This window comes from Girardinichthys multiradiatus, chromosome 9 (genome assembly GCF_021462225.1).
Source record: "Girardinichthys multiradiatus isolate DD_20200921_A chromosome 9, DD_fGirMul_XY1, whole genome shotgun sequence".
Taxonomy (NCBI): domain Eukaryota; kingdom Metazoa; phylum Chordata; class Actinopteri; order Cyprinodontiformes; family Goodeidae; genus Girardinichthys; species Girardinichthys multiradiatus.
The window spans coordinates 48,394,094-48,406,126 of record NC_061802.1 but is presented as its reverse complement, the minus strand read 5'-3'; the positions used below and the strand labels follow the sequence as shown (position 1 = coordinate 48,406,126).

At 38.6% G+C, this 12,033-nt stretch overlaps 1 protein-coding gene across 1 annotated transcript in view; it reads left to right on the top strand.

The window, feature by feature from the left end:
* Positions 1-12,033, top strand: part of ptprfa (protein tyrosine phosphatase receptor type Fa) — a 351,241-nt gene that overhangs the window by 311,657 nt on the left and 27,551 nt on the right. The window contains exons 24-25 of the mRNA XM_047374177.1: positions 9,318-9,443; positions 10,053-10,207. Of these exons, the coding sequence (XP_047230133.1) occupies positions 9,318-9,443; positions 10,053-10,207 (281 nt within the window). The remainder of the gene's footprint in view (positions 1-9,317; positions 9,444-10,052; positions 10,208-12,033) is intronic.

Here is a 12,033-nt window from a genome sequence, read left to right as displayed (position 1 = left end):
TAATCTGCACCGCATTTTGAAAAGTGGAGCCATCCTTTGGAGAGCTTTCTATCAGCCATGCTTGCTTTGTTGACAGTACCACTGGCTACTGACGTCATTACACTCTTGTGCGTGCAATGCCATGTTCATGTCCGACATTGAAAATCACCCACTCTTCCACCCCTTAGTGTCACAATGATGTGTTTAGGTACCGTAACATGGTACCGTTTGATTTTACGTGAATCAGTACTCGGTAGAACCAACGGAATTCGGCCGGTACCCATCCCTACCTGCATGATCCCAAAGTAAAAACATTTAGATGCTGTTTTTTGGACTGAAAAGAATTGGTAGTACCTAAAACACATACATGCCGAGAACATCCAAACTCAGTCTAAGCTTATTGATGAATCCATACATATCAATAAGAAAATTGCAACAAAAACATTTTTATTTGGTAATAAAAGATAATAAACTATTAATCTTTTTTTTTTTTCAATTTCCAGTTCTGAAGGCTTATGCAAAAAAAATTGTTATTCTTATTTGCCTTTTAATACCACCGGCAAATTTCGACCCTGTCCCAATACTCGCACTTCCACCCTTGTGTCCCTGAATTGCGCGTTCCCGTTGATGGGTTCAAGTGCGTAGTGTGTCCCAATTCTCCAGAGTCGTCCTTAGCCCAGCCCCCTTTGTGCCCCACATCCGCCCTTCGGCGAAGACCTCATCTAAACGGACTTCACCGAAGTATATTACTCACAATTCATTGCTGCAGATGATGTTCTAAGCAAAAACCAATCACAACCGTCAACGTAACCAGCCATCAAATCAGAATAATAAGAACTGCATAAACTTTAGACAGCAAGCTGACAAATATATTTTTTTACTGGTTTTCCAGGCTCAACATTGTAAGATACCACTGGGTTCAGAGTGAGTCTGGGCAGTCATTAGGCCATAACACTGAAGTTACCTTTCAAACAAACTCTGGCGTGGCGAGAGTCTGGTGTATAAGCCTCCTTCGCTTCCTGCACTTTCTTCTCCTCAAAACAATTGCTTGTTGCAGTTTTAAATAGTTTTTTTAGCAGCAAGACTCTGAAAACAGCACTGGTTCCCGCTTGATGTTGCAGTTACGGTGCAGAGGTGCAAGTCGATGACGTAACCCCTACTGTCCCAATTCTCAAATTTTGCATGCTTGTAACCTGCTCACTTCAACCCTTACATGCACTTGTACAAAGTACACACTTCATAGAGGGGCGTAGGGTGTAGTGTGGGTATTGGGACAAGGCCTTTATCTACAGAAGGGGCAAACAAGACATTCCCCCAGTTGGACATTGATTTTATTAAATTAGTGACACCATCAGGTTGAATCAACAGATTGGACAAACCACAACAGGCAAACATTATAATGAAAAAACTTAAAAGAATGAGGGGAAGGAACCAAAAGGTCAATGGAAACCAGGGATACACCAACATCAGTGACAAACAAAACCAAAAACCAAAAAAGTAATAATAGTAAAAGTAGTAATACTAACACTATTACTTGTAATAATAACAAAAACATATTAATAATATCTAGAACCGCAAGCAGTACCTACGGGTTCCAACTTTTCCCGTGCACACCCCTCCCCAGTGCTCTGCCAGCATCGATGGCCATTCACCATGTCGACCAATTGAGCGCTCGCGAGGCTTCCAGTGCAACAACGCTGAGCATACAGGCCAAACTACAATGAAACAGTTTGTACGGAAGCATATTCACATTTTATAAAAGGACAAACCTTTTTGTACAGTTTGTTTGAGCACTAAAAGACTTGACAATTATTACGGCCTCAACATTAGTGTTGACGTGTGGGAGCTAAACACACATGCAGGCCAATAGTGTGGTTATAGATTCCTAAAATGTGTACTCAAAGCTCTCAGAGGTTTGTACATTTTAAAGATGTGTTACCACAATTTTCAGTATACATTTAAGTTTTTTAAACACCACCTAAAACTGGCAAAAATATTCAGTCAGTCATTTTCTATACTGCTTCTTCCATAGTGGGTCACGGGGAAGCTGGTGTCTATCCCCGGAAGACTACGGGTGAGAGGCGGGGTACACCCTGGACAGTTCGCCAGTCCATCGCAGGGCAACACACAAACAACCATGCACACAGTCATTCACACACCTAAGGGCAATTCAGAGAGACCAATTAACCTTACAGGCATGTCTTTGGACTGTGGAAGGAAGCCGGAGTACCCAGTGAGAATCAACGCATGCATGGGAGTACATACAAACTCACTGCAGAAAGACCCCATGGCCGGGAGTCGAACCCAGGACCTTCTCACTGCAAGGCAACAGCGCTACCAACTACACCACCGTGCATGCCTTCTATTTGTTTTACATGCTTTTATTTTGGTAACTTCCTTATGAGCGGAAGCATGGTCATGCAAATCAGTTAAACAGCAAAACTGAGAGAAAATCATGGAAAGGGTCAAAAGCATAAAGGTTCAGCTTCAGTCAATAGGGGAATGAGATTCGTATCTGACATAAAACTGTATGAGAGCAACTTGAAATGTTAATGGCAAGGATGTAATTTGGTTATGCTAACAGAAACAAATTTACAAATGTAACAAACTGTGTATAATGGTTTATTGTTAAGATTTTATTGTAAATAACCATGAGCTCTGGCCTTCTTTATACTGACTGTACGCAACAGTAAGAGCTACAGTAAGAGCTTAACCACTTCCATACAATGTACAACATGGGCTCAAGGTTCAATATAATACCCGCAATGTCCAGAAGATGGTAGAAGTTGGTCAGGAAATAAAACTGATCAAGAATAGGGCTGAGATTGAAGATTCTCAATCATGTGCAAAGAACGTTGAGCCGAAAGCATGTCAGATTTGCCAAGACATTTTTAAATAGTTAAAGTTCAAACGGAAAAGATAATAATATATCAAAAGGAGAAATGAGTAAAAAAGAAAAAAGACCAATAACCTTTAATGAACAGTGGAAAATGCTGGCATGCGAAACGAGAAAGGTAAAAGTCAGACATCACAGACAATGAGATGTCAAAACTTGCTGACATAATAGAACAAAAGAAAGATGATATACTGAATTTCTATTTAGAAATGAGAAACCAAAAAGCACCATCATCAGACATAAGGGGAAGGATACATGCCTGTGTCATAGTAACCTATGACATTTTAAAAATATACTGCTCAAAAAAATAATGGGAACACTCAAATAACACATCCTAGATCTGAATGAATGAAATATTCTCATTGAATACTTTGTTCTGTACAAAGCGGAATGTGCTGACAACAAAATCACACAAAAATCATCAACGGAAATCAAATTTATTAATCAATGGAGGCCTGGATTTGGAGTCACACACATAATTAAAGTGGAAAAACACACTACAGGCTGATCTAACTGTGATGTAATGTCCTTAAAACAAGTCAAAATGAGGCTCAGTATTGTGTGTGGCCTCCACATGCCTGTATGACCTCCCTAAAATGCCTGGTCATGCTCCTGATGAGAAGGCGGATGGTCTCCTCAGGGATCTCCTCCCAGACCTGGACTAAAGCATCCGCCAACTCCTGGACAGTCTGTGGTGCAACGTGACGTTGGTGGATGGAGCGAGACATGATGTCCCAGATGTGCTCAATCGGATTCAGGTCTGGGGAACGGGCGGGCCAGTCCATAGCTTCAGTGTCTTCATCTTGCAGGAACTGCTGACACACTCCAGCCACTTAAGGTCTAGCATTGTTCTGCTTTAGGAGGAACCCAGGGCCAACCGCACCAGCATATGGTCTCACAAGGGGTCTGAGGATCTCATCTCGGTACCTAATTGCAGTCAGGCTACCTCTGGCGAGCACATGGAGGGCCATGTGGCCCTCCAAAGAAATGCCACCCCACACCATTACTGACCCACTGCCAAACGGGTCATGCTGAACGATGTTGCAGGCAGCAGATCGCTCTCCAAGGTGTCACCAGACTCTGTCACATCTGTCACATGTGCTCAGTGTGAACCTGCTTTCATCTGTGAAGAGCACAGGGGGCCAGTGGCGAATTTACCAATCCTGGTGTTCTCTGGCAAATGCCAAGCGTCCTGCAGAGTGTTGGAATGTGAGCACCAACCCCATTTGTGGTTTGTTGGTTTCTAACCGTTTGTGCAGACACATGCACATTTGTGGCTTGCTGGAGGTCATTTTGCAGGGCTCTGGCAGTGCTCCTCCTGTTCCTCCTTGCACAGAGGCGGAGGTAGCGGTCCTGCTGCTGGGTTGGTGCCCTCCTACGGCCTCCTCCACGTCTCCTGGTGTACTGGCCTGTCTCCTGGTAACGCCTCCAGGCTCTGGACACTACGCTGACAGACACAGAAAACCTTTTTCCCACAGCTCGCATTGATGTGCCATCCTGGATGAGCTGCGCTACCTGAGCCACTTGTGTGGGTTGTAGAGTCCGTCTCATGCTACCACGAGTGTGAAAGCACCACCAAAATTCAAAAGTGACCAAAACATCAGCCAGAAAGCATAGGTACTGAGAAGTGGTCTTTGGTCCCCACCTGTCTGCAGGTGGGGACCTGTCTGCAGGTCACACTTTATTGAGTGTGACACACTTTATTGAGTGTGTCTTGCTAATCGCCAAAGATTTCCCCCTGTTGTCTATTCCATTTCTACAACAGCATGTGAAATTGATTGTCAATCAGTGTTGCTTCCTAAGTGGACAGTTTGATTTCACAGAAGTTTGATTTACTTGCAGTTATATTGGGTTGTTTAAGTGTTCCCTTTATTTTTTTAACAGTGTAATTCTGGAAAGAATAAGCAGTGTTGATGGAGATTGATGGAGAACTTGCTTACATGACTTACGTACTTTTAAAACACAACTACGCTACGTTCGTATAAGGCTAAACCGCAGCATCAAATCACAGCCTGTGGTCCTCAGCTTCACAACTGTCACTTTCTGTTATTCCTACGATTATTTAATCTCAGACTAAACTGTTTTCCCAACCATAAAATATAAAATACTCAACTCCAATTAATAAGGTTCAAACAAATGTAATGCTTTAAGGCAGAAAAATAGTGTTCTTTTTTATCTTTTACTTTTCTGACCGGTCATTGCAGTCTGCTTTTAGAAATCCTCCTGACTTCTCAGAACTTCCTGCCATGTCCTAGGTTATTGCTCTAAAGAAATGGAGAAGGAAGCCAGAAAATAAGATATGTATCAGTAAACATACTATATTGGCATGGATGTCTTTGCTTGAATCCCTGAATGAAAACCCCTCAAACAACTTTATCAAGAATGGAGAAATTTCCAGCAAAAATCCATGGAAACTTCTCCAAGGTTGCTCAACTCATCAACACACTTAACAAATAATAATTATCATTATAAACATGATATTCAAAATAACTCAAAGAATTACATTAATCATTATTCAAGAACAGCATATTCATGTATGACACAATAATTGTTTAACCAGCATTGTGGTGCCACTTGGAAAGGTTTTATATAGGCTTAGTTTAGCCAGATCAAAAGGTTCTAAGATTCAATCAATCTGCTATTGAGGACTTGTTGCTGGGATCTGTTATCAAAAATTTTGTTGGGTTAGATTAGACCTCTTAAATCATGTGAGATAAATTCTTAAACTAAGCAAAAATGCAGCTTCTGATTTGCAAAGAAATGCATATTCTTTCATTTTTGCTTTTCCCATCTAGTACTCTTGTGCTCCACTTATTTCAGCTATTATGCAGAACAGTTAAAGAGTGTTTCACGCTCAGACAGCCTCACCACTCACTAAAAACTGTCACCTTCTCTGCTTTATGACATTTACATTTCATAAAAGAGACATTTCAACAAAAGGAATTAGATACAGTTTCATGACTAAAACATGTAGAATACCCATTTCAGTGGAAAGGATAAGATACTCAGGTTGCTATATTTTACATGACAGCATGCTATATTGAGAGACCAGTATTTTCTATTGAAATGACTGATGAGTGAACTTATTGATTTGTCATGTTGTATCCAGTGTTTAGCATATTAATGCAAACAAAAATCTCAGAAATCTGCATACTAAATGCTACAAAGCTTTCTCTCAACAATGATAGTATACACCTGACCAAACAATTATCATTAACAGAGTCATCTGCTTAAAGTCATGTTAAACTAGAAGAAAACACAGACATAAATAAATATTCTTATTTTGACAAGTACAGGGCCATAAAGCAGAAAAAGAAACTAAACACTGGGGAAGGATGCTGTGTCTGGGTTTTCTTACTAACCAGCTGCTCAAAAGCCTATTTAAAGTATAATGAACATCAAATTTGCTGAGCTATCATGTAAAATGTAAAGTTCTGAATAATTACAGAGAAAATTAATTTTGCATATCTGAAAAATCAGGCTGACTATAGATAACAAGAGCCAAATTCCTGAAATAAGTAACCAGGTAATAATACAGATACACTATATCACATGTAAACCACTCGATTGATTGATTGTTTGTTTGATTGTTTGTTTGATGAATTGATTGATTGATTGATAATATGCAGTTTGTTAACTAAGATATATGAAACAAGGTTATATTACTGTCCTCGGCTCTATAACAGGAAATGAGGTGTTGAACACTAACTGGATGGTATGTACAAAATGACATCTGAATTTTGAAAAGGAAATCTCTTGACATTTTTCGTAGCTTTATGTCATCAATGTGATTTCTCAGAAGAAGGGCCTTGTTTTGATCAGAGAGAACCAATGAACTGATGGGAAATGTGAGGCCTTCCTGCCTGTTGTGATTAGAGAATACAGCTAACTAAATCCCTGCCTCTCACCGTTTGTGTCAAAAGATTATAAATGGAATTTAACGTATAATGCATGGAAAAAACTATAAAATAATGTTTGATATTGTGTTGTTTTGCTCCAGTTCAGTGTGCACCAATTTGGAACTGCAGGGAGGCCTGGCTCACCCGAATCATTACAATAGTGTAAAGAAGCCTTTATTATTAGTTTCAAATGTCTCTGTTATCTGTGGCAAGGTTACAGTTAGGGTAATGCACAGTTAAGCTTTTGGTTTTGCTTTTTTTTTAATAATTGAGATTTTTGAAGCCTTTATACCTTTCGGCTAAAAAAAAAAAGAACATATTTTGCAGCTTTCATGACAAGCGTAAAATAGACGGGTTTAAAATTATTATTTTACAAAAATTATAGATTGATTAAAACACAGTTTGGATATGTGAAACCTATTTGAAAACTGAGATTCTACCTTTTTAAAAAAAAAAAAAAAAAAAAGATAAAAATCACTTTCTGCCTCATTTTTGTGAACCCTGTATTGTAAATCGAGCACAGGAGGGGCTCTAATTACTTTATTGCCCTGTGTCACACACTTGGTCAGGAAACTGAATCAGAAGGCTGTTGACGCAGAAGTGAAAGGTTTGCTCGTTCCATCGATGTAGGGAAGCACAATCTTTATTTACCTTTAGGTCTTTTTCTATTTTGAACTGATTTAGACTGGCTCATATATTCAGCAAAAAGGTCCTGCTGTAAAGCAAAATGAACTTACAATTATGTCAGGTTACACAGTTCATTTATTAGGATTTCACGTGACAGGTCAACATTAAGTTTATTATACCTTTAAAATATAAAAGGATGCATGTCTTTTTTAGATGTGTTAACGCCTGAAAAACATACAGATTATTAATAACACCCCTGTGTTTTAATTGGTTCATTTAAGGCCTTCCCCGTAACACCCTTAAACACACCCCTGTGTTTTAATTGGCTCATTTAAGGTATCGCCCCTAATGACGACAACCAATCAGCATCCACGGTTACGCCCCTCGGACACACCCCTGTTGACCTCATGACCTCCCCGCCCCCATGGCACCATGACCCCCCTTAAGGTCAAAGGTCACCTGTCAAAACTTTGATTGAAGGGTGTACTTTAGTCTCTCTCTGGTTCTATGACCATGGTGCTCCTGTTCTTGATTGGCCAGCAGAGTGCCCGGACCTGAACCTCAAAGAAAATGTGTGGGCTGTTGTCAAGAGGGAGATGAAGACACCAGAACCAAGACAGATGACCTGAAGGCAGCTACCAAAGCAACCCAGGAATCCATTACACCCCAGCAGAATCACAGGCTGATCGCTTCTATGCCATGGTGCATGAATGCAGTAATTCATCCAAGAGGAGGCCCAACCAAGTATTGAGTGCAAAGAAATGGGTATTCATTTCAGAAGCCTGACATTTGTGCTTGAAATAAACATTTTTGATTGGTCTAATGTGATATAATTTTCTGAGACACTGAATTTTTTGTTTCCCATACCTGTAAGTAGGGGCGTAACAAGATAAATACATACAAAATGTTTATTTTTAAAAAGATGACAAGTAAACAATATGTTTGTATAAAAAAATAAAAGTGACCCATTTGGGTGATATTTTAAGCATTCAACAGAATACAGATGTAGATCCGTAGCTATAAAAACTCCTATAGCTTGTGTTATTGCTTTCCCCGGATCTGAATTACCTGCTAGTGGTTGTTTAAATGCTGCTGTTATCGGTCTTTGCACCAAACTGCTTTACTTTCTTGTAGGAGAGACATTCACATTCCGATGGTGTCGTATTAACTGCGTTAACAAGTTAATCCAATATCCTTGAAACAATGTCGACACACAGCTTTGGATTTGTCCACTTGTCTTTCCCCATGTTAAATTTTAACAAAAAAGCCATAATGTTCCCAAACAGGAGAGGTTTTCAAGCTCCCTACCCCTAAATTCCACATCCTCTGTTACTGCTCCATTCCGCTCAAGTCCGTTCACGTACATCCGACGGAGCAACTCCGTTGTTATGTCAATAAATGAGAACGGTTACACATTCTTCATGACTGCTCCGAACGTCACCATCGACGAACCGGTTCTCCGTCGTTCTCCGTAAACTTACAGAACAACTCCAATTTTCTGGTCCGCTCTGGTCCATCTTGCTTCGGCCGTGTAAACCAATGTACCCCTCTCACAAAGCTCCATGCAACTTTGAGCGGAGTTCCACGGAGTTACCGCGGATGTAGTAGGGGTTGCTTTTCCAGACCAACGAAGGCAGTCTGGAAAGGAACGGACACGTACCAGAGCAGTAAGCAATCATGAGCAAAATGACTAGGAATAAAAGCGGAATGTGGAATGAATCTCTATAAAACAATTGTTTCACGTTCTGAAATGACTGGCAAAAAATAGTGCATTTTTACGCAATATTCAAATATTTTGAGATGTACCTGTATGCTGGGCACTAAGCAGTAAACTTAAACTATAACATTGGCTTCTATAAAGCAGTGTCTTCTTCCTTTACTCATTGATGTACTTTTCCTTCATTCTGATTGTGTAGGAAAAGTGTCATCAGTACTGGCCTTCTGAGTGTTCTGCACGTTACCAGTACTTTGTTGTTGATCCAGTGGCTGAGTACAACATGCCCCAGTACATCCTCAGAGAATTTAAAGTCACAGATACCAGGGTAAGTTTTCAAAAGGAAGATTTGGTGATCTTTGTTGAAGCAGCGGTGAAAAAGTGACAAATTCAGAAGCAATTTATTGGGTCTTACCCATATTGCTTGGGTTTCTAAAAATCATTAAGGTTGCTGCATTCTCTCCTTAAAGGAAAGGTGGTTGCTCATGTTGCTTCTTTAGAGATAGGGAGATGAGAACCATGACCTATCTTAAAATTGACCAAATATTTAAGGTAATTATTAATTTTTAAAGTTTAAAACATTACACTTTGTAAGTAAGTAACAGTGATATGTTTTTCTGGCATAAATCACAATATTGATTTATTTAATGAATTAAAATCCCTCAGAATAGTTTTACATGCCTAAGACCACCCTGCAAAACAGTACAGAAAATGTGAAAGAAATTAATATTTATATACAACTGACCCTTGTTGCACTCCTAAAGTGAATTTTCAAAATGGTACCTTGAAAAATCTGTAATTTGCCAACTACTGTTAGCTATTTAGGAATGACATCGATTGAATATATCCAGTTAACAATAACAGTGCTAATGACAATACATCAATGTCCAATCACAGGTTTTCTGTATATGTTTTAATTTTCCTGTGCCTCCATTAGGATGGTCAGTCAAGGACCATCAGGCAGTTTCAGTACACAGACTGGCCAGAGCAAGGAGTGCCCAAAACTGGAGAGGCTTTCATCGACTTTGTTGATCAAGTCCATAAAACTAAAGACCAGTTTGGACAGGATGGACCAATCACTGTACATTGCAGGTAACATTCTGAAAAAGGGTAAGTTACTGTCCTCATTATCTCATCAGGATATTCTGATGAATGATTTTATAATCTTTATAGAGACGTTATACTGGTAATTTTGAGACAGGACATGATTGCTGAGGTCATTGGTAGCATACAAATATTTTCATGTGCAGTCATTTAACAAAACACTTTACACAAATGTGCTTGATTTTTGAGTTCATTGAAATTATGACTTTATCCAGAGAAGATCTTGAATAGCATATGCTGTCGGTCTATTCAGACTAATCTCAGCATAAGCTCTTCATTGTGTGTGGTTTGGAAACAGCAAAGAAGACCTATTATTTGTTTTTACACATAAACCTATACAATTTTTAACAGATTTTTAAGATCGTGTTTTATTGCACAACTGCACATATATTTATTATTACTACAATTAATGTTGCCAGTTTTTTTTCTATTTACCTGAAATATGTACTATGGGAGACAAAAAAAGACACTTTTACTATGACTCACCAAAGTGGTGTATTTAAAAAAAATTATAATCTGACTCATTAAAAATGGATTCATATGAATTAAAACTGGATGCTGAATAACCAAGAGTTTTACTTTTTTTTAAATTAACTGATCTTTGCATCTGGGAAAATGGAGAAAACAGTACACAGCCTGTACAGTTTAAATGTTTGATGACAATTTAGCTTAATGTTTTTGTTGTTTACCTATGCCAAGACAGTGCATGTAATAACTTTCCATATCTACCACTATTCACAAAATATTTGGCTCACAAATAATTAGAAATTTAGATTATTTTTCCATGGATTGATATTACTACTGCAATATCAGAACTGAAAAAAGAATGACATTCATTTCTACTGAATCAAATCAAGCAGTCTTTGTGTATTTAGGAATCTGGCTGAATTCATTAGTTTTACAAGACTCTGACAACCCAGGGTTCAGACCAGGAAACAGAGTCGTAGTTTAACACTCCTCTCTGCAGCTTCTGTACTGCTACCCACCCATTACCCTATTAAGACAGTGTCTCGCCCACAGCCAAAATTGAATAGATTAAAAAATAATCTAAAAGGAGGAAGCCAAGAAAATCAAATAAAACAAACACAACTCAGACTGAAAACAAACAAAAAAATTAAATGGGGCTTATTGAACTTAAGATCTGTCTGTTTGAAGATTGTTTTAGTTAATGACTTCATTTATGTCAATCACATTGATTTATTTTGTCTCACAGAAACCTGGCTGCAGCAAGAAGATTATGTTACTATAAATGAGTCAACTACTACTAATTATTTAAATTTTCACATACCTTGAAATACTGGACAAGGAGTAGCAAACATCTTTCAGTCCGATTTACTGATTAGTCCCAGAACAATTAATAGCTACAACTCTTTTGAATATTTAATCCTTAGTTTTCCTCATCCAAATTGCAAAGCACTAAAAGCACTTTGGTTTGTTGCTTTCTGATTTAGTGTTAAATACAGATAAGGTCATTATAGTGGGGGGTTTTAACATTCATGTTGACACTGAAAGTGATAGCTTAAATATAGCCTTTAATACTATCTTAAGACTCAAATGGCTTTGCTGAAAACATTAACAAACCTACCCATATTTGTCTTCATTCTCTGGACCTTGTGCTGACATATGGCATTGAGTGTAAAGAAATAACAATATTTCCTCATAAATCTGACCCGTCCGACCATTTCTTAATAACCTTTGAGTTTAATTTAACTGAATACTCCACACTTGAAAAAAAATCATTATCAGACAATGCTGTAACAACCTTTAAAGAATCTGTTCCATCTTTAATTTCTCCATTATCACAGAAAAACACA